Source organism: Lissotriton vulgaris, chromosome 7, assembly GCF_964263255.1.
Source record: "Lissotriton vulgaris chromosome 7, aLisVul1.2, whole genome shotgun sequence".
Classification (NCBI taxonomy): Eukaryota; Metazoa; Chordata; class Amphibia; order Caudata; family Salamandridae; genus Lissotriton; species Lissotriton vulgaris.
In genome coordinates, this window is record NC_141695.1 from 946,629,282 (window position 1) to 946,652,358 (window position 23,077).

Consider the following 23,077-nt stretch of genomic DNA (forward strand, 5'->3'; position numbering starts at 1 on the left):
CCAAGGGCCGGAGGCTTCTGAGCACCAGGGTTGTCTGGTTTTGATTCCTCAGCATTGCTTTATCTTCCACACCCTAAACTTCACTTTCTTTATCTCACTCTTGTTGGTTCTTTTGCGTCCTCGCTTTTTCCCATTTGCCTCTATTTTTTAATCTCCTCATCCTTCTCCTTCATCCCTATTCTGTCTTGCTCTCTCGGTCTCCCTCAACAAGCATTGGCATAGCCAATAGGTCTCGCCTTTAGGACCTGCTGCATAACTAAATACTTATAAGGTCCCAAAGGCGAGACCTATTGGCTATGCCAATGCTTGTTATGCAACTTGAGGAATTCAGCTTTGATCAGTTTTTTTTAAATGTACTTATAGTTGGGCATTTTCAAGTCTTGGAGCGCTATTTGCAGATCAATATCCCTTAGGGAGGTTAAGATATTGGATCTCCATTTGACAGTATATGTTATGTTATGCTATTAAAGCTTGTAAAGCGCGCAGCTACCCCAGCGAAGGGGCGTCCCGGCGCTAAATCCAGAAGAAGAAACCAAGGGTGGAATAATGGAAAAGGCACAACAGAAAGAAATTTTTACGGAAATAAAAATGTTTTCATGGCTTTCCTAAAGACGGACAGGCTTTCCATTTCTCTAATGTGAGTTGGTAAGGTATTCCATGATTTTGCTGCTAGGACGCGGAACGCGCGTCCTCCCGCTCTACTTCATTTGAATCGGGGAACTTCGACCAGGTTTTGACCAGCCGAAAGTAGTGCCCGCGAGGGGACATACAAGTTCAGAAGCGTACAGAGCATTTTAGGAGTAGTCAGTCTTAGGAATTTAAATAAGATACAGAGAGTCTTGAACTGTATCCGTAGGGCTACTGGAAGCCAATGGAGCCTTCGGATGGTAGCAGAAATAGGGCTAAATCTGGGCAAGCCTACTAGTGCTCTGGCAGCCGCATTTTGAAAGCGTTGCATTCGAATGATTTCTGCCTGGTTAGCACCTAGCAGCAGGGAACAGGCATAGTCAAGTCTAGACAACACTGTAGACTGGACAATCAACTGCCTGGTGGCAGAATCAAAAATATTTCAGGACAGGTTTCAAGCTGCGTAAGATGCCGAAACAGGTGGCGGTAACTTTTTTTGTATGAGTAGAGAAGCTTAAAGTCGAGTCTAGCCAGACTCCCAGATTTTTCACTTCTGTCTTTGGCTCAGGGGCTTTCCTCAGTGTAGATGGCCACCTGTGATCTCCCCACAAATGAGAGTTCCTACCAACTAGCAACACCTCTGTCTTAGCTGCGTTTAATTGCAGACAGTTAGCTGCCATCCACTCTGCCACCGCATACAGCCCGGCCTTGAATCTGGCATGGCCCCAGTCGTACCCTCCTTGAGGGCGACCACCAGCTGCGTATCGTCAGCATATGAGACGATGTTACGGTCCCATACTTTAGCGACCGCAGCAAGTGATTGCACGTAAAGATTGAACAGGGTGGGGCTCAAGGCTGAGCCCTGAGGGACACCCTTCTCAATAGCATGTGCCCTGGAGAGAAAGGGGGGAGGGGGGTAGAGACGCGGAAAGATCTCTCTGACAAAAAAGATCCAAACCACGCAAGAGCCATATCTGTAACTCCTGCCTCTTCGAGCCGGTGGAGCAAGATCCAATGTGAAAACGGTGTCAAAGGCGGCACTCAGATCCAATAGGACCAGTGCCGCCGTTTGACCTCGATCAAGAGAGGAACGAAGATGCTCCGTCATAGTCAATAGAGCCTTCTCAGTACTATGACCGGCGCGGAACCCATGCTGAGTGTCATCCAGAATGTTATTGGTTTTCAATAAGTTGGAAAGAATTGAATTTGCATGGGACTCCGCAATCTTCGCAGCCCACGGAAGCAGGGATATCGGTCTAAAATCTTCCGGCTTCAGGGGGTCTAGGGTAGGTTTCTTCAATAAGGGAGAGACCCACGCCTGTTTCCATTTAGCTGGAATGATAGCCGATGAGAATGAAGCGTTAATAAGATTGTGCAGTGGAGCCAGACAGCACAAAGAGAAATCCCTAAACTGGGCCGGCTTAAGGGGATCAGCCAGAGAGCCTGATTTAATCTTCCTAGTTAGTTCGTCAAACTCCTCCCAAGAAATTTCAGGGATAGCAGACAATAGGGAGGCAGGCCTAGGTCTCATCAGAGGGAGAGAGCCCGGCTCCATCGCAGAGGAAAACGCTTGGTATATGCACTGAATTTTCTCTACAAAAAAAAAGGCCAATTCCTCACAATGGGCAGCAGAGGTGGGTATATTTTTTACAGACTTTTTGGTATTAAGCTCCTTAAGGATCTTAAAAATAACTTTGGCAGGATTTGAACTAACTTTAATCTCGGAGGCATAGTAGTCTGCCCGGGCCCTGCATATAGCTCTGTGATAAGCTTTGAGTTCCTTTAAATAGCAGGTTTTTTTCTCCGAGGAGTATTCTTTCCTCCACTCCCATTCCTGCCTCTTACAGGACTTCTTTAGGGATGCTAGGGTATCATTATACCAAGGATTAGCGTCCAGAGTACGTCCTTGGACCCAAACAGCAGGTATAAGCTTATCAAGCGCCTGTGTGATCAAAAGCGCAGAAGGAGTCATAGCCTGACTCAACCTCGTCAAGAGGACCTATAAGCAGACTTATCTATTTATTACGAGCAATTGTTCCCTAGGGATGCGGAAGAAAACATAGAAAACATACATTTCAAAAATGCTCCTTCTGATACCAGGCACTGTCTCTGGAGACCAAAGTCTAATCTTATTCCTGCTTGGCCTTCTGATCTGGGAATCCCAAAGGTTCCTTTGAAGGCCTTAACTACCAATAGATCTAGGAGCTTTGCATCTTTCCCTCTGATAATGGGTGAGCCATATTGAAGGGTTGGCTGGAACTTGGCTTTCATGACTTTAAGAATATAGTCATATGATTGACAGTTCAAGGATTTTTTAAAGCATTTAACAACATGAATTAAAATCACAGTTTTTGCCCTCAGGTCCTTAAAATGGTATTTTAAAGGAACTCTGATATCGAACACTACCCCGAAATATCTATACGTTTTAACAACTTCAATTGGGCCTGCTCTGGCCCTCTAGGTATTGAACTTCTGTTTTACAGATCCAATTTTCATGATTCTGGTTTTTTAACATTCAGTTCAAGGCCATTTATTTGTATGTAATCCTCAAAGGCGTTTATAAGTCTTTGTCGGCCAATATGAGTGTGGCTCAGGAGGATAGTTTTTAACAGAAAAGAGGTGTGGCCCTTTCACAGTAAGGCTAGGCCCAAATAACAACATCACAAATAGAATTGCCAATACTGTTAAGCACTTATTGTCCTACTTGCTATTAGAGACACATCCGTGAGTCAATGTGAATCAAGGCAAATTAAATTGCATATTTTTTATTTACTTTTCAATTAGTATTTGTTTTTTCTTTGTATCAAAAAACTTAAATATATTGAAATATACAACATTCATATATACAACCCACACCCACAATTTACAAAAAATTATTGTACCACATATAAAACAATCAAATTAATTTCAGACATTACCTACAAACAATTACAATAACACATGAACATATAGAAATTAAACATAGAAAAATTATAATGTATAAGAGATAAGCAGATCTCCTTTCGAATCTTTTTATATATATGGCTCCACTTCTGATTTCCATCAATGATACTTAGAGACAAGAATAAGAAGAGAGGAAAAGAATTATAAGAACTCCGTTCCAGAATACATCTAGTGGAACATGGTGTAAGTGTTAAAATCTACACTTACTCATCTGCTTATGTGGGAGGAGGGCGTGCCAGCGGTCATCCTAACTGATAGCACAGCTCCTGAAGGATTGAAAAGATTATTTTAAAAAAAAAAATGTATATGTTTAATTTGTATATGTTCATGTGTTATTGTAATTGTTTATAGGTAATGTCTGAAATTAATTTGATCGTTTTATATGTGGTAAAATAATCTTTTGTAAATTGTGGGTGTGGGTTGTATATATGAATTTTGTATGTTTCAATATATTTAAGTTTTTTGATACAAAGAAAAAACAAATACTAATTGAAAAGTAAATAGAAAATATGCAATTTAATTTGACTTGATTCACATTGACTCACAGGTGTGTCTCTAATAGCAAGTAGGACAATAATGCTAAACAGTATTAGCAATTCTATTGGTGGTGTTGTTTTCAGGAGGATAGTGGCATCAGCATATTGAAGTTAGCTGATTTGCACCCCTCCCAAACTTGGGGCATGGGCATTAATAGAGTCAAGATGATGAAGAAGTTCTGATAAAAAATAAATTCAAAAGGCAAGTGACAAGAACACAACCTTGCTTTCGGCCACAATAAGTTCTGATTTTCCTTGATAAAGGAACTACAATCACCCAACCTGACTTGAACCCAGGTATCTGTATACAAAAGGATAACAGTGTTCAACAGTTTCCCTTGGATGCTCCAGCCAAGCAAATTTTTTCCATAACAAATTTCGAGGCACTGAGTCAAAGGCTGCCTTGTAGATCAATAAAAGTAACAAATAAATGTTTTTTTTTTTAAAGATAACCCGCTCAGCAAGTCAAGTGAGTGCTAGCAGGTTGGTAGTGGTGGATTGACCCTTCCGAAAACCAGTATGGTCAAATGGAATGATGCTTTCCTACGTTGCCCACTTTTCCAATTCTTTCAACAAAATGGAAGCAAAGACCTTTCCATCAACATCAGTCAACAAAAGTAAATGGTAATTAGCGGGATTGTCTACTGGACCACTTTTATAAATAGCCTGCAATATGCTACCATTGTGCCATGTTCCTGGCACAATTTCCAACGTCAATACTTTATTGAACAATTTATACAAAATTCCAGCCCACATGTCAACATTGGCACGGAACAGGGCATTAGGCAGCCCATTAGGACCAGGAGCACCATTTACACTAGGCCCACATCGCAAAGTCAATATATGATTACAACTTATACATTCTAAATTAAGGTTCAAATCAAAACTAGAATCACTATGTTTGACTGTGGTATTCATCCCCTGGCACTCACCACTTTCCATATCGATATTTGATATACTATTTTCCCCGTAACCGAAGCACTTATCTCGTTGGTTTGCCGGTTGATCCACTTTGCCTTACAAATTAGTAATAAAAGTTACCCAACTGGTTTCTGATATATTTACACAAAATTCCCTGCAGCCTCCCCTTTCAAGCTTATTAATTATTGCCCAAAATCTTTTCGCATTGTTTTGTTTGGAGGCAGATAGTAAACTGTTCCAAAGCCCTGTTTGATAATTAAATTTAGCCTTCCAGACTTCTTGTTTATAAACTTTTCTAAGTTCCTTCACATTTTCTTTATAAACAGAGTAGGACTGTGGTAGTCTAGGAGCATACGCCTTCCGAACAGCTCTATTAAATTATTTCCTTATCTTAAATAACTTAGAAGTAAACCATATGTGTGAAGATTTTAAAGGATTATTTACTTTTCTAACCTGTTGGGCTGCAAATTTCCCCATCAGGGACGTTGTAATAAAGTTCCATTTGTTAATCATAATTCATCCCCCAGCTCACACTGGTCACCTTCCTTTATTAATGTTTAAGCAGCTTGTGTAATTTGCTCTTCTTTAGCTTTATGCCACACTAAGCTCTTCAGATTATATGAGGAATGGGCCATATTGGGAAGTTCATTAGGCCTATGATAACACTTCACAAAAAATTAAATGTTACGATCTGAGGGTTATAATCACTTTCGAGCCGAGGGATTACCGTATATACAGACAGGTTTGATCTTAAGTTATCTGAAATAAACGCGTAGTCAATAATTGATCTTGTTTAGAATTTTTAAATGTTGGGATGAACCTAGATTTTTCTTTTAACTGAATAAACCCAGCAAGGGACATACTTTTCACAACACTTTTGCAATTCCGTCAGTCTTATCGCTTACTAAGAAAAATTGAATGAGATGCAAACTAAAATCACCAGAGACTATAAGGCCTGCTTCTGGGTGATGGATTATTAATGTACTTAAACAACTTGCAAGATATACAGCTGCGGAGACTTCTTTTTTGTGGCATTTAGATACACATTGAGTACAATTAGACTAAATTCAGTATTATTTAACACAAGACATTGTAACCAGCCAAGGTCAAATCCACCACTTCCACTACTAATTTTAGGTCAGCGGCAATGTAGCAGACAGTCCACACTTTGCACGGCCTGATTTATTAGTTGGCACTGCCAGGAGACTATATTCATTAAACCCAAGCAAGGGAGTCATTTGTTTGCTTCATGTTTCTTGAAGTAATAAAATTGTGAAATCATGTAGAAATTATACTGTATCGGGGTCAGACAGTAGACTGTTTAGCCCAAGAACATTCCAAGAGCATAGTCGTATTTGCATAGTATTAACATATGTAGCTAAGGACATTCCATTTCTATCGGGGACACCTTCGCCAGTGTAGCTGGAAGCCAGGACCAATCCAATGTAAGTTAAATAAACTTCTCATAATCTTCTTAGGTTGATCAAATCCTAACTTCAGCCGTCGACCATTGGTATCACACAAAATGTCCATACTTTTCAACCGGTTAATTAGTAAATATCAACGGATGTGAAAGCCAAATCAGTTCTGCTTAGAGATAAAAATACTACTTTCCATGCCATGAAACAGCAATTAGAGCAAGGCTTATTCACCTTCTTACCAAGAACCTATTCCAAGCGCTCCAACACTTGAAATGTAACCCCTCTAGTGTTCCCGGATCGAGATGACAAGTTCTATTAGACAGCTGCACCACGTGGTTAGGGGTCAATACACTACATTCTGCTACATTATCAGAAATTAAGGATAAAGTCTCAGGCAGCAGACACAGTAGAAACTCCTCCTCACTTAAGTTCATTCAGCTGGAGACCACAGTCCTTGTCCCCAATGTACACAACATTTTGCAGGACCCATGCGGTCTACACACCGAAGTAGGACCTCTGAAGATGTGCTCAATTTGGGAGAATAAGAACATTATCTACTCTGGTTAGCACTGCATGTTTCTTTATTTTTAGAGGATATAAACACTAGTAGCCCTATTACAAATACTGGATGAGGTATATCTTTGCAGGACAGTGTGGTCTTCTCTTTAGTGATTCATAAAATCAGCTTGGAATAGGTTCCTGTGGGTGCAGACCATCATTTGCTTAGCTAGTCCATGGCCACCACAATGGATACGCCCACTATATAGAGAGAGCGACAGCTAACAGTTAAACTAATCTGTTTTATTTCAGAAACAAGGCTCAATTTACTTGTAACTTACTGTATATTTTCGATTTTCGGTAATGTCTAGCAAACACTCCCCTCTGTTTGTTATATTTTCCCATAAAAGGGAATGATATGCTGGAACTAACTGTGTACAGCAGTTAGCACACTGACTTTGAAAATGGAATTTGCAAAAGTGCACTAAAAGGTGACCTAGCCTACTGATCATAGCAGCAATCATGGTTCAAAGCCTTCCGAGGAGAGGTTGGCCATGAAAACAACCTACCAGAAGATTCACTTCTTTGGAAACTGACAGGAGTTGAAGGAGAGCGTGGAGCAGGTCCCAGTGCAGTATGGCTGAGCAGAACACGGGGTCATCCACTGCAAAACGAAAAAAGAGTCTGTTACTAACCTAAAACAGGCTAATAGGTAGTATTTTTCAAGTTACAGAGAAGACTAGACCTGTGTGTAACGTGTGATGGGTCATGAAAAGGGATAATTAGTTATTTTGCTCAGTTTGGATTAAGGTGAAAATAATTGTTACTTCCATCATTCTCTGTCAAACATCCATCGTTCGGTTTCCCTGTAGCATTTTCTGCAACCTCATGGCCACATATGAACTACGCAAGCAATCAAAAACAGAAAACATCCTGTATAAAGCTGTCGAGGAGATAGCTTGGTGTACTAATGCACCAACAGCAGAGACTGATTTGTGATAGGTTCACTTATGCTTTCACCCGTCAAGTGTTGATAAAGTGACCAACAGAAAGAGGACATCATCTATATTATCAGTGGCCTCTGAATGTTTGCAAGCTTGCGGTTGGCAGCTGAAGTTAATGTGTGCGCTGTAGACCGAAAAAACAGAATCAAGCACACCCCTTCTGTGTCTGGCATTAAAAGGATGTTATCATGATACAGCCTCAGGAGATCACGTATGTGAGGGAGATGTAGACACACTTCGGCAGCAGCACTTGTTTCAGATCAGAACTCCTCGAATAGCTGTGTTAGGGTATGCTTGGCAGCGCTCACCAGGCTCAGCATACTCTTACAAAAGACCAGTGGTCGAAGTGGGCAGGATCTGAGGGGCACGATAATACCATACTTTTTTAATTTAAGAAAAAGAGTTCCCCTGCTGTTTGATAAGGCAACAGTCCCGAGACGGTTAATCCGAGAGTTGAAATGCTTCAACTGAAGTTAAGTCTCCTGTGCTCTGAAACCTAAGGAGGGGCAGGCAGCTTAACAAGCCTTCTTCCCAGCGTGCCTGCTTGCTTAAATGAAATATAAGGGTAGAGGCCTACACCCAATGGGGGCATAAAGGTGCCAGAGGAAGAAACTGTGCTAAGGCCTGGGAATGTGGTGGGTCCTGAAAGGGACAAGCAAAACAAAAGTCCTGAAGTGGCCACCACACCCACCCCCAAGAAGGGTGCGAAGAAGAAAACTGCACCAAAGCAAAAGAAATGGAAGAGAGGAGCGGTATTCAAAATTACCCCTGCAGGCAAGGTAAGCCCATTTAAGTGCCCTCCCATGCCCGTAGTCCCTCACAGTCTATTGGGACGAGTGGCGGGATCAAGGACAGGCCCACCGCACCACGAAGAGGATTGCTAAAGAAGCCCCCTTAGCCCCCCCCGTCTTCAAAGCTCCCAACTAGTTAGCTCACTGCAAGGAAAGACTGGGTCCCTTAAGAGGAAGAGGGACCCAGGTTAAAAGCTCTTACCAGGGGAAACTACAAACAGCACAACAATGCGCAGCACTTTATCTGGGGAAGTGGCGCAGTGGACCACTTGTGCACCGAAGGAGCCAGCATGCCCGGGGAAGTCTAGCGGGGAAGTCACGACGACAGCGGACCTGCCCACCCCAGGCACGAGGCAGTGGTACACCGGGAACAAGGAGTGGGACCGACACACCGTGCAGTCAGCAGCACAAGACACACACAAGAGACATGAGGGAGCGGCATTTGGGCATCCAGAGTTTTTTGCCGACGAGCAGAGCGGGCCCATAATACGAACTGCCCCTGCTCAGCAAAAGTCAATACAGAAGGCAGCCCCGCCCAAAGGGAACAGAGATCCAGCACAGCACCGAACATAACACAAGTGGCTCAGAGGTACCATACATTTTAAATACAAAAATAAAAAACTGAGGGGGAAACTACAGAGGCGCACAACGTGAGTGGCTCGGGGGCCCCGTGTTCTACTCAAGCAAGAGCGCCCCCAAAGAAAGAGCAGCATTGCCTTGCCTCTGACCGGAGGTAAACTGAGTGGGGACATTTGTTTCACACAAGAGCAGCTGAAAGGAATCAAAGGGCATACTCACTGCACACTAGGCCAGGGCCTGAAGGAGCATGTGGGGACAGCCCACAGAGAAGACTTGACCCATAGTGCAAAGGCAGAAGGCCAGGCAACAGGAAGACTACCAGCTGTGGACAACCCCAGCTGGAGTGACACGACCCAGCCGCAAAAGGTGCACCAGAATGGGACTCTAGGACAGCCTGAAGGGAAATTTGACCTGGTGATGAGCGAATCAACTTCCTTTTTAGCAAGGCCAAAGCAGCGGCAGGACGCTAGAGCAGCAGGGACAGCCAGTTTGGCGATGCAACCAAGCTGCTAACAACTATAAACAACGGGCTCAGCGATGATGGTGGAGCCTGGCAGCAGCGGACATCAAGAGGAGATAGATGAAATCTTGAGAGCAGCAAGGGAAGAGGCAAACCAAGCGGACGGCGCAGCCCGGAGGACTCCAGCGACAGCAGTGAGAGCAAAGAACATTGCAAAGATCGTCCCAAGGACAGCGGAGCCTAAAAAGCAGCAATGCAATGCCAGCAGGCGTGGCCAGAAAATGACCAAGAAAAAGGATGTTAAAGAGCTGGGGACAGCGACATAGACGGTGAAAACGGTACCAGCAAGAGAGCCAAGACTGCAAATGGTGAGCAGATAAGCGGGACTGTACAAGCATACTTTAAATCATTTGCACCTCTGCTGTTTTTTAAACACTGGGCGGGGTGTGGACACTCTGGGAGTAAACAGGGCAATGGCAATAGGGTGTCTGGGAACTAACTGCGGGGGCCAGGCAAGCGCAGCCAGCACACCCCTGTAGGTCCCACTTGGAGGCCGATCAGCACCTACCTTAACTGAAACACTACCTACAAGCAATACACCCCCATAGCTCTCTGAAGTATGGGGAAGCGCAATAAGAGACAAGGGGCAACCAGGCTAAGGGTGGATAGACACTAGAGACAAACAGGAGGGATACACTGGGTAACCCATAAATGGTTACCAGGGCCACAGATTTAGCCAATCTGATATGCTTAGCAGTAAAGATACACACTTGGTACAAAGAATTCATAGACATATCGTTAATGGAGATTCAAATTAATGGGTTGCTACATGTGACTGAAAGGACAAGGATAAGAAGAAGAGGGTGCGAGTCAGGAAGGAGAGGAACTTTGATAATTGTCTGGATGCTTTCTGCTACATGGTATGTATTCTAATAGAAATGTTCCCCCACTGCACAAAAGACTTATGATTGTATGAATCTGAAATACAAGAGGCACAGTGGCAAGTCGCGGCAGATGCTTAGCTTGACTATTACAAAGGTTGAGGCTAAAAATGCAAGTTTACCCAGACATGGAATCAGACGAAGATGATGAGTCGGGTTACATGCATAAAATGATGGTAGCCAAGGAACTGGTCAGGGAAGTCTGAGCAGTCCTTTTGCAGGAGCCATTTCAAAGGGCAGCATGACAAACAGAAATACTTTTTTAAGCAGAACACTACACAAGTTGAAAAGGAGTGCTGCCAGGAAAGGGCTCCTGAGCGGCCTGTTTCAAATACAATGAATATGAATACACCTGGGGGCCATCATGTAAATTCAGGCACTTGTGCTCCAACTGTGAAGGCGGGTGCACCCAACAGCAACAAGCATTTACAATGCAATGGTCTCGGCATTATTAAAGGTAGAGCTATTGGCATTGCTCATGACATTTTTTTTATTTTTTTAATCTTCAATAAACGTCATTGTCATTTACACCGCCAATAGCTTACTCGTTAAATAAATGGCATTGTCATTTGCAATGCCAATAGGTTAATCGCTCGCAAATGCATGACCTATTGCATTTACACACACACACCCAGAGCCACACACACACACACACACACACACCTAGAGCCACACACACACACACCTAGAGCCACACACACACACATACCCAGAGCCACATACACACACACACACGGGGGAGCAAGCACAGCCAGGGGGCGGGGGAGCAAGCACAGCCAGGGGGCGGGGAAGCAAGCACAGCCAGGGGGCGGGGAAGCAAGCACAGCCAGGGGGCGGGGAAGCAAGCACAGCCAGGGGGCGGGGAAGCAAGCACAGCCAGGGGGCGGGGGAGCAAGCACAGCCAGGGGGCGGGGGAGCAAGCACAGCCAGGGGGCGGGGGAGCAAGCACAGCCAGGGGGTATGGGAGCAAGCACAGACTGCTTTTGCCTGTCTCTAAAATACCCTTGTTGCTCAAAACAGCCATCCTATATTGGAAAGCTACATTGAAATACACCAAATACATACATAAAATACATACATAAACTGTTTGACTATAGCAAGTACAATGGAAAAGTCATATGTCACTGAATGTAAGATTGGAAGACCAACTGTGTACTGTGTATTATGTTGATGATTCCTGAAACCTATAATAATGCTATGCTCGATTGTAATGATAACCTGAATAAAACCAATAAAAGTATGTTTAAAAAAAGCTAGTAGCTATTTTCTTTTATGTTGTGTGCACACCAGAGTATTGTGCTGAGTGGGCCCCCTGCAGCTTGCGGGCCGCAGCACCACGGGGCCTGTGTTACACCACTATGTTTAGAGGGGGCTGGGTGAGTGCTCTAAGATCTATTTATTGTTCTCACTAATCATGGTTCACATATTGAGATTAACCTAACCTTTTAGGTGGCGCTAAGAGGTGAAATACGACAAAGCCTCTGCTCTGTGGGGCCGGGCGAGAGGTGATGGTCAGAGTGGAGATGCAGGGGCGCTACAACAAAGCCTCAATAACATGTAAATGGTCTTTTAAAGACCTGCTAAGTACTTTGGTGCGGCTGTCTGGGTGTGTGCGCTGAGGAAGCTGAAGGCTGACACAGACAGACAGACACACACACACAGTGAGATGAAAGAGGGGGAGGGAGAGGGAGGGGAGAGTGAGGGCAGGAGGGAGAGAGGGGGCAGGAAGGAGAGAGAGGGCAGGCGGGAGAGAGAGATGGAGAGGGAGGGCAGGAGGAAAGGGTGGCCAGGAGGAAAGGGTGGGCAGGAGGAAAGGGCAGAAGGGAGAGGGAGGGCAGAAGAGAGAGGGAGGGCAGAAGGGAGAGTGAGGGCAGAAGAGAGAGGGCAGAAGAGAGAGGGAGGGCAGAAGAGAGAGGGAGAGGGAGGGCAGGAGGGAGAGGGAGGGCAGGAGGGAGAGGGAGGGCAGGAGGGAGAGGGAGGGCAGGAGGGAGAGGGAGGGCAGGAGGGAGAGGGAGGGTAGGAGGGAGAGGGAGGGTAGGAGGGAGAGGGAGAGGGAGGGTAGAAGGGAGAGGGAGGGTAGGAGGGAGAGGGAGGGCAGGAGGGAGAGGGAGGGCAGGAGGGAGAGGGAGGGCAGGAGGGAGAGAGATTGAGAGGGAGGGCATGAGGGAGAGAGAGATGGAGAGAGAGATGGAGAGAGGGCAGGAGGGAGAGAGGGCAGGAGGGAGAGAGAGGGCAGGAGGGAGAGAGAGGGCAGGAGGGAGAGAGAGGGCAGGAGGGAGAGAGAGGGCAGGAGGGAGAGAGAGGGCAGGAGGGAGAGAGAGGGCAGGAGGGAGAGAGAGGGCAGGAGGGAGAGAGAGGGCAGGAGGGAGAGAGAGGGCAGGAGGGAAAGAGAGGGCAGGAGGAAAGGGTGGGCAGGAGAGTGAGGGCAGGATGGAGAGTGAGGGCAGGAGGGAGAGTGAGGGCAGGAGGGAGAGTGAGGGCAGGAGGGAGTGGGAGGGCAGGAGGGAGTGGGAGGGCAGGAGGGAGTGGGAGGGCAGGAGGGAGTGGGAGGGCAGGAGGGAGTGGGAGGGCAGGAGGGAGAGGGAGGGCAGGAGGGAGAGGGAGGGCAGGAGGGAGAGCGAGATGGAGAGGGAGTGTGACTCCTAGGGCTGGAACACACAGGCGAGCCTGGGGATGGAGTGTGACTCCTAGGGCTGGAGCACGGCCGACAGGGAGCCACGAACAGCGGGAGAGGGCGGGAGGTGGAGACAGCGGGAGCCAGGGACAGCGGGAGCCACGGACAGCGGGAGGGGGCGGGAGGTGTGGACAGCGGGAGCCACGGACAGCGGGAGGGGGCGGGAGGTGGGGACAGCGGGTTCCCTGGCATGTACAGCGGTTGTGGGGTCTCCGTGGTGGTGCTCTTGGGCTCTAGGCCGCCTCAAAACCCGGGGTTTTGAGGCGGCGTTAGAGGCTCCTGTGCCCCCGTTACGGCGTGGTAGGGCTCGAGGTCCCGTTTTGCAACATGAAACCCCGCTGGGCGCCAAGCATACTCCGGGGCATGTGCGGCGGTGCCCATTTTGTGTTTAAAATTGACGGGAGCGAGGCGCCCCCACCAAGACACGGGGCTCTAAGCTGAGGAGGAGGGACGGGGGTCTGCATCAAGGGACAGGGCAGCTGGCATGCCGTGCGGGTGCAAAGGCTGGCTTGGGGCGCACAGTACATTCCTCTGTGGTGCAGGCAGTCGGCCATGGAGCTGGACTGCGTCTGTTAGAGGGCATCATGGTGGCGCACATCGGATCTGGGGGTGAAGCGTGACTCCTAGGGCTGGAGCACACAGGCGAGCCTGGGGATGGAGCCACAAACAGCGGGAGAGGGACAGCGGGAGAGGGCGGGAGGTGGGGACAGCGGGAAAGGGCGGGAGATGGGGACAGCGGGAGCCACGAACAGCGGGAGGGGGCGGGAGCCACAAACAGCGGGAGGGGGCGGGAGCCACGAACAGCGGGACGGGGCGGGAGCTACGAACAGCGGGAGCAGGCGACCTACCTCATCTTACTGTGCAGAAAAATGGCGCCCATAAGCTTCCGATATTTTTCGGATTTGGGGGCGTGGTTTTGCTGTCCTGAGTGACGGGCTACGTCACGAGCTAAAGAACAGCAAAAATGACGCCCCCAAATCCGAAAAAGACGGGGCTTGTTTGAAGTGACGCATCTCTCCTCCAATGGCTGGCCTCCGTTTAGGAAGCCAGCCAATGAAGGAGAGAGAGGGCAGGGAGGCGGGACCTTCTGCGCTACTAAGAATCATTAAATCTCATGCCTAAGTCTGCGCAAGCGCAGCCTTTTAGGCCTTCGACCTAAAAAGGAACCATGTAGTCTTCACGGGAGCATCATTGCTAGGTTGGTTCACGGATCCATCCATATCAAACACAAAATTCACGCACCACCCAACCCCACATCAATTCTCCCCTCCGCCTACACAGGACATACATCCACCCCTCAAATTTTGGTTTATCCTCCCACCATCAACTGTGTCCCTTCCTCCTGTCCATTCGAGTCACTCCTGCGTTTGTCCAGATAGCTAACATTCCTGTTTTCTCCGACCACTCGAGGCATCCCTCCCTCCATTTGTCCGCCCTTGCTTTCTTGCGCATTACTGTATCCCCTCCCCACCCCCCCCCCCCACCCCGTTCCCTGCTGCCCACTCTCACGCCTTTCGACCATCTGCACTCCTCCCTTGCGCTATCCGTTCACGAGCGCCCACTCCCACCCTTCACCTCGGCACAACACTCCATTCTCACAGCAGCCCTCCCACAACTACCCTGGAAGCGCACCTCCATCGTTTCACCAGCCCTCGCATCTTCTCTGTGCCGGCTGCACGTGCACTCCACCCAGCACGCACTTCGGTACCACGCGCCATTATGCTAGATTAAGAAATCTCCTCCCTTGCTTGCCTCCCCCCCCCCCCCCCCACCCACACACACACATACACCTCTCACTACGGAGTAACAAGGGAGAGTGAACACAATGCGCAGCTCTTAACGCCATCTCCGCCTTTACCACTGTTACTTCCGAGCACACTTTCGTGTACATTCATACCTTGCAACTGTGCAATCATTAATGAACACTAACATATGCGTTCAAAGGAACGAGCTGTCACCGTACTTGTTTTACCAGTTGACCTTTTTCAAGCAGCGGCGGTTCTCTTCTGTCGGCCTGCGGTGGCATGAGAGAAAATCAATAGACGACTGAATACGAGCATTCACTCATTTGTATACTCGCCAAGGCATTCCCCAGGCCATAATCTTACATATTGGCCTGAGCGTGTATTTCAACACCTGCATCCGGCGGCACACTCAACAACAACAACTAAACGTTGCGCACTCGGTAGCAGATTCAACAAAGTGCACATTCACAGACATATTTAACCAGATTATACATTCACCATACTGAAAGCTCGAACAAGCATTCACCCAAGTGCACACACGCCACAATATGATTCACTTGTGTGCCAACTCCGCAATGCAAACTCGGTAACAAATTCACCAGAGTGCGGGTCTCTAATACAATCACTGGAACAGCCAATCATCAACAATTTCGGCATAGTGGATGCTTACTAGCACAAGCATCAGAGTGCACACTTACCAATACATTCACCGGAGTGCGGGTCACTAATACAATCACTGGAACGGCCAATCATTATCAATTTCAGCATAGTGAATGCACATTATCATCATATTCACCAGAGTGCTGCTGTGCCGGTTACTAATACAGTCACTGGAATGGGCAATCATCAACTATTTCAGCATAGTGAATACTTACCAACAAAACCATCAGAGTGCTCAGTTTCCAACGTTTTCATCCCAGTACACGCTTACAACACACTCACTAGACAGCAGTCACTCGAGCAGACAATCATCAATAATTTCAGCATAGTGACGACGTCACCAGAGTGCACAATTATCAACATTTTCATCGTTCACACTTGCAACACATTCACCAGAGTGCACACCTCCAATTCGTGCAAAGCGTTCTGATACCCGCCGTCTCGGGTCCAATTCGCGCTATATAAAACTCTAAATAATACTCACCATTCACCAGGGTGCCCACTTAGCACTACATTATCCAACACTGTGCCAGTTAAGTTAGGTAACCGGTTCTCAATAGTGCTAGAGAGTACAGAAACATTGAGGTGTCGTTGCGGAAAGCAAAATGACGGGGCCCCTGTACAATGTGCTGAGTGCCCCCTGGGTCGAGCATACACCACAGATATGCATTGGCCTCTGACTGGGTGAGCCCCCCTGAAGGCTTGGGACCTCGCAGCTTCTCGGGGGCTGAGTTACGGCCCTGCTGCGGAACCTCCTGGCCTACAGTAACACATTAGCCAACACACTCACAAGAATGCAGACTCGGCAACGTATTCACAAGGGACACACACTCTGTCAGACGCATTCGCCACGACATAAACTCACCGACCTGTTCACCGCTGCGCTCTCATGGACTCACATTTCAGTGCCCGCTCTGCAGCGGGCGCGCGCACCCACCTGCACAGATGCAAGCAGCTTCATTCATTCAAGGTCCTGCCTCTCACTGCCCTCCGCGTCCAGCCGCACTGTTTAATGACTACGCGCTAGAGTAATAACATAGCCATTGAGCGAACGTTGTGTTGCGAAACAATATATGCCACAATATATCGAGAAAGCCCGCTTCGCGCAACAGAGCGCGGGCAACGGAACCAGGACGCCTCACTTGTAAGCCCGACTTCCCTGCGATGACATTGTGTGATCCAGGGCAGATAACATCTCCCACCTGTGCCACGGATCGGCCTCACCCGAGAGCTATACACATATAGGCATTTACGTTTAGCTGACACTGCATTTCATTTGCAACTGGTTTATAAGTCAGGGGAGACACTCTGAGCCAGGCGACAGTTTTAAACCTGATTGGTTTGTTTTTCGTCTTTTTGTCCACTCATCACCCGCCAGGACTGAACGTGAACTAATCTCAATAAGAAAACAGGAAGAACACACAGGCGAGCCTGGGGATGGAGTGTGACTCCTAGGGCTGGAGCACGGCCGACAGGGCGCCACGAACAGCGAGAGAGGGACAGCGGGAGAGGGCGGGAGGTGGGGACAGCGGGAAAGGGCGGGAGGTGGGGACAGCGGGAGCCACGAACAGCGGGAGGGGGCGGGAGCCACGAACAGCGGGAGGGGGCGGGAGCCACGAACAGCGGGAGGGGGCGGGAGCCACGAACAGCGGGAGGGGGCGGGAGCTACGAACAGCGGGAGCAGGCGACCTACCTCATCTTACTGTGCAGAAAAATGGCGCCCATAAGCTTCCGATATTTTTCGGATTTGGGGGCGTGGTTTTGCTGTCCTGAGTGACGGGCTACGTCACGAGCTAAAGAACAGCAAAAATGACACCCCCAAATCCGAAAAAGACGGGGCTTGTTTGAAGTGACGCATCTCTCCTCCAATGGCTGGCCTCCGTTTAGGAAGCCAGCCAATGAAGGAGAGAGAGGGGCAGGGAGGCGGGACCTTCTGCGCTACTAAGAATCATTAAATCTCATGCCTAAGTCTGCGCAAGCGCAGCCTTTTAGGCCTTCGACCTAAAAAGGGTAGGGGGACAGAGAAAGGGACAAGAAAGAGAAAGCGAGAAACTAGTAGCGCAGGAGAGGGTGAAAATCAAGGGACATGGGACGGCTTCCAGTTAGCTCGCTCCTCCATCAATATCCACAAGCTGAGGCAGTTAGCTAACTAATACGACAAAAAGGTAGACATGCGTCTATTGTGCGAAGCACTAGAGAGCGGGTTAAAATTCCCTTCACAGGTCACATCAATGCGGGAGCCGCCAAAAACCTCAACTCAGATCTCTAACGGAAAACTCAGAATAAGAAGGAATTGGGAAGCGTAGAGGGTCCCCTGTGTGCGGTACACCCACAAGGCCTGGTGATTTTCCCTCTGGGGGTGATAACCAAGAAAGGACCTAGTCGATACAGACTGATACACCACTTATCATTTCCTGAAGAGGAGTTTGTAAATGATAGGATCAACCCAGAAGCCAACGGTAGGGCACGCGTCAGTGGATAAGGCAATCAATCTAGAGTGTGCAGCCGGGCTGGGAGTCTTGATGGCTCCACTCGCTGGACAACTTCTTGTTAGTGGGTAGACTGGGGGGTTTGGGTGGTGCAATGCAAAAGCTTGTTGAATGCCTTTCAGTGGTTAGCAGGTGAAATACTGGCCGCAGACGTGACAATGAGGCCCACAACAAAGATCGTCTGACTGGGCATAGACTAGAGTCCATCGCCAGCATGCCCCGCTTGCCAGAAGACAAGGTACAGGACATACCATGAGGGACTAAGGCACCAGCAGGCAAAGAAAAGGCCACATTGGGGAAGCTGCAAGAGCTCATAGGAAAACTGAACTTCGCAGCAAGGGTGATCATGGCTGGGAGAGTTTTTGCAAGGAGCCTCACCAACTAACTATGGGGCTACAAAAGAAACACCACCATACAAGATTGGGGTTTGGTGCAAGACTGAACCTAAAAACCTAGTTGACCTTCCTGGAATATTTCAATGGCGTGCTCATATGGATGAAAGGTTGGATGTCAGAAAGGCAAACTGCATTGTACACGAATGCTGCAGGCAGCCTGGGCTTTGGGGCAATCCTAGGAGACAGCGGGTGCATTGAAAATTGGCCCCATAAATGGGCCACATATGGAATAACCAAGAATATAACATTCCAAGAGCTATTCCTCATAGTAGTAGCACTGACACTATTGTAGTATCCTGGGTTGCTATCATTTATGCTGTAACCCTGCCTGGGTGATTTAAGATGGAATGTTGGGAGTGGGAACTCACAGTTGGAGAAGGGCTGAGCGCCTAGCTGGGTGCTCCTGGTGGGGCTAATAAAAGAAATTCAGGAAAATTATATTTCAATTTGACGATCGTGGATTGTACTCTAAAAGTGGTTTTCCCCATCATGACAACGAAAATATGATCATGTTATACATTCTTGAAATCCTGGAGCTAAAAAGACAAAAACTGTGGAGCATCTTAATTCAATAGTCTTTGTGGAAACAACTGGCTTCCAAAATAGTCACCATTCACATTGTGATTTGGATGTGAAACAGAAGATGAAAGTAAACTCAGTCAAGCGTATTCTCAAAATATTGAAATGTCCATGCAACCACAAAATTCATCTCTTACCAGGAAATACTACCGATGACAGGAACCTGCTGCAGGCCAACAATTTGCTTCCAATAATGTTTCATCTTGCTCGGAAAAAAAACGCGGTTGGCAAAATTAGAGGGGTTGGCAAATGGCCATGTGAAACAAGTCAAAGGTAAAACCATCTCGTCTTCAGCAAAATGGCGGCACGTAAATTGACGCCCCGCCGGGAAGCTCAAGGCAACAGAGTACACCAAAACCCTAGAGGGTAGAGGTGCAGCTGATGCGTCACAAAGAAGATGAGCGCGAGCAAAGTCTCTTTTAAGTTTGACATTGACAGTTGAATAGAGCGCTGCACACTAGAAGTAAGCATTGGCAAAAGCAAAGATTTGAGAGTACATGCTTTGCCTGACTCTCGATTCAAACGGCTCCATAAAATGTACACGAAATGACACACTGCTCTGAGAGTCAGCACAGCACACCTGTGGTAAATGAAGAGACCACTGTACATGTATGGTCATTCTGCGCAGCATCCACAAAACAAATGAAACAGCTTACTGTACTTGTACTGTACTTGCAGGGCTTGTGCATTTGATGCAGAACTCTCTTTGCTTAGAATCAAACTAATGTGTTCTGAGCACACCGTGTTTTTTCAAAATTAAACATACATCAACCAATTATTTTGATCTGTGTGCTGCACCTAATAGAGTATACCCAAATACTCATAAAATTAAACTTGAAAATGTGGCTGGTCAACACAACTGTTAACTCAGACTTAGCTGCGCACAACTAAAGTGATTTCTAATGATCTAACACTTTTTATACTTTCCACTGATGCAATTTATTCATGTTAATACACAATGAATACCATCAAAAACAATGTATTATAGTTTTTCAGACATACTTTCATAAAAATCCATTATTAGAACAATACAATACAACTTTTTCAATAAAGAAAACAATAAACTCTTTGTTTTATGTTGTCATTCGCCCAATGCATTTCGGGACTACTGTGGGGTCCCTTCGTCAGGGGAAACAACTAGAAAACGAGGGCCACTCCCTCTGGCATTCATGATATTTCCAACTGCCGTGAGCTAAATCTGTCTCCTGTTAACTATTCAATCGGCAAAACGCGATTATCCAATGCTGCTCAAAAACTCACTCTCCATCTCCTTACTGCACGTTCCTCCTTCTAGGGTACGCTGCTAATAACCACAATATTCGATCTTCCTCTCCCTTCCTACGTCTCCGGCAAAATAATGGCGCAATGACGGAGAGTGAGTTTTTGAGCAGCATTGGATAAGAAAAGGGCGTTCAAACAATGGACACAAGAGGAAGGCCTTAACATGGCTCAAACCCATTGTGGTCCAATAAGTCACTACTATAAATTCAGTTTATAAGACACTTAAAGAAGGAAGGGGGGAAAGAAGAGAAAGAAGGAGAAGAAGGAACGAGAGAAGGTAGGGGATGGGGGAAAATCACAAGCAAAATATGTTTGTAGTAAAAAGAGAGAAAATAGTGAGTATGAGCATGTCGATGGAAGGGACGGAGAGGGAATATTAAAGAAAGAGTTACTTATATCCCGTCCCTACATCTTCCAAGAAACAGAAACCAATTCATAAATCCGACCAACTGGTCGTTAGATGGGAGTGTCTTTGTTCTACCGTAGGGCCGAAGCGGGTAAGCACGCTTTCCTATCAGGTAGTATAAAGTTCAATTGGAGGCCGTTAGTATAAGTACGCTCACCTATCAGGTAATATGAAGTTCAATTGAAGGTAGATAGTATCTCAGTATTTTCAAAGAATGAAGAAGGATTGGTCAAAGTTCACAGTATCTAAAAGTAGTACATCCCTCTCCTCTATGGATAGCATTTCATCCACCACTATCCCGGGTGGGCTCCCTTTAGAAGTAGGTCCCTCGACATTTCAGAAAGAAATGGCCAAATTAAGGATAAGTGGCAACCAGGCAAAGAGGGGACAGTTTTTAAAAAGACAAGGAGATGGGGCCATAGGGGGCAACCGAAGACCCTGTAAGAATATCGGAAAGGGCAAAGAACAAAACAAAGGAGCAGGTGAAACAATAGATGGAGCTGTTATGAGTGACGTTAAAAACAATGCTTTCGATATCGAACTCAAGGTGATTAATCTGTCTGATAGAACTTTGGATATAGACGAAAACAAGTTACTCTGTAAGGGTCTGGGGTTTTGACCCACCCAGGATGGTGATTTTTCCAATATTCATGTGGATCTATTCAAGTTTACGAGGCAACTAAAATTAAAAGACTTTTTCAGCAATAAGAATGTATGCAATGTATTCACTGGGGAGACAAGGGGTACTGTGTCCATGTCTATAGCTGAGATAAAGAATCTAAAATGTTTGACAACACTGTCTGAGGAAAGGGAGGTGGACCTAGAGACAATACGCTCTGAATACAATATCTCTGAAATTCTGCTGGTAGATGGTGGCCTTCGCCCCAATTCCAAATTTCTCCCCAATATGTACCATCATAATATTGACATCTTTCCTGAACGGGTGAGAGAAGGTCTCTACAAATTAAAAAGGGAGAGCAGGGAATGCCGGAATGTACAATACAATCTGTCCAAGGGGGAGAGGGAGGCTTTGAAGAGAGTGAGGAATGATTCCAACATAGTGATCAAAGAGGCAGACAAGGGCGGGAACGTTGTCGTTATGAATCTTCTAGACTACAAAAAAGAAATTGAGAGGCAACTTGGAGACTCAGACTGTTATGAGCGAGTACCCAATAATCCTATGGGGCCACTCACGGTTGAAATCAACTGCAGACTCAGCGAGTGGAAGGACATGGGCTTACTGAACGATCTGGAGGATCGATATCTAAGGGTATCTAATCCCAAATCCCCATGCATTTATATCCTCCCGAAAGTCCACAAAGGTGGCAAATTTCCCCCAGGCCGACCGATCATATCGGGAATCGGGTCAGCAACTGAAAAACTATCTGAGCCCTGAGGAAGCTCCCAGTGAGGGAGAGAAACACGTTGGCTGATAATTTTTTGAGATTGAATTAATGAATTTCTCGACACCACTTTTGTACAAATAAAGAAAGGATTTTTCATACATACTCTGTTCGCCTTGGACTTTGTATTTGTGCGCCCCCACTAAAGTTAAAAAGTTGAAGTATGATGAGGGCGACCGGTGCGGAGGTCACTGGTGAGGCTAACTTGACAGTTGGTTGACAGCAGTGCAGAAAGCTTGAAGTTCCCAGACACTTCCACTAGAACTTGAGAGGTAGAAATCGCAGGTTCTTTCTTTAAATCGTCGCCATAAAAATGTAGTAACCAAGTCCACGCTGGTAGTAATATTTCAGGAGGATTTATTCAGGTTGGTTACAGCATAGTAGTACAGTAGATATTAGCCCCACCAGGAGCACCCAGCTAGGCGCTCAGTCCTTCTCCAACTGTGAGTTCCCACTCCCAACATTCCATCTTACATCACTCAAGCAGGGTTCCACTGGCACAGCATAAATAATAGCAACCCAGGATAATACAAGGATACTACAACTATGGCAAGGGAAGTTGAGAGAGATGAAGCTGAGCCTATGGTCGAACAACCAGGCCCTGGTGCACGCAATTAACAGTGGGGCAGCCAGGTGTCCGCAGGTGCTGGTGCTCCTAAGGCACATGGTAAAGGTATAATTAACAAGAAACCTGGAGTTGAGGGTGAGGCATGTCCCAGGGGTC

General features: G+C 46.8%; 1 protein-coding gene across 4 annotated transcripts in view; it reads right to left on the reverse strand.

Moving 5' to 3' along the window:
- The window catches only part of TMCO6 (transmembrane and coiled-coil domains 6), a 229,559-nt gene that overhangs the window by 79,207 nt on the left and 127,275 nt on the right, over window positions 1-23,077 (reverse strand). For all 4 annotated transcript variants that reach the window (XM_086931382.1, XM_086931385.1, XM_086931383.1 and 1 more), the window contains exon 11: window positions 7,516-7,610. In XM_086931382.1, coding sequence (XP_086787508.1) covers window positions 7,516-7,610 — 95 coding nt within the window. The remainder of the gene's footprint in view (window positions 1-7,515; window positions 7,611-23,077) is intronic.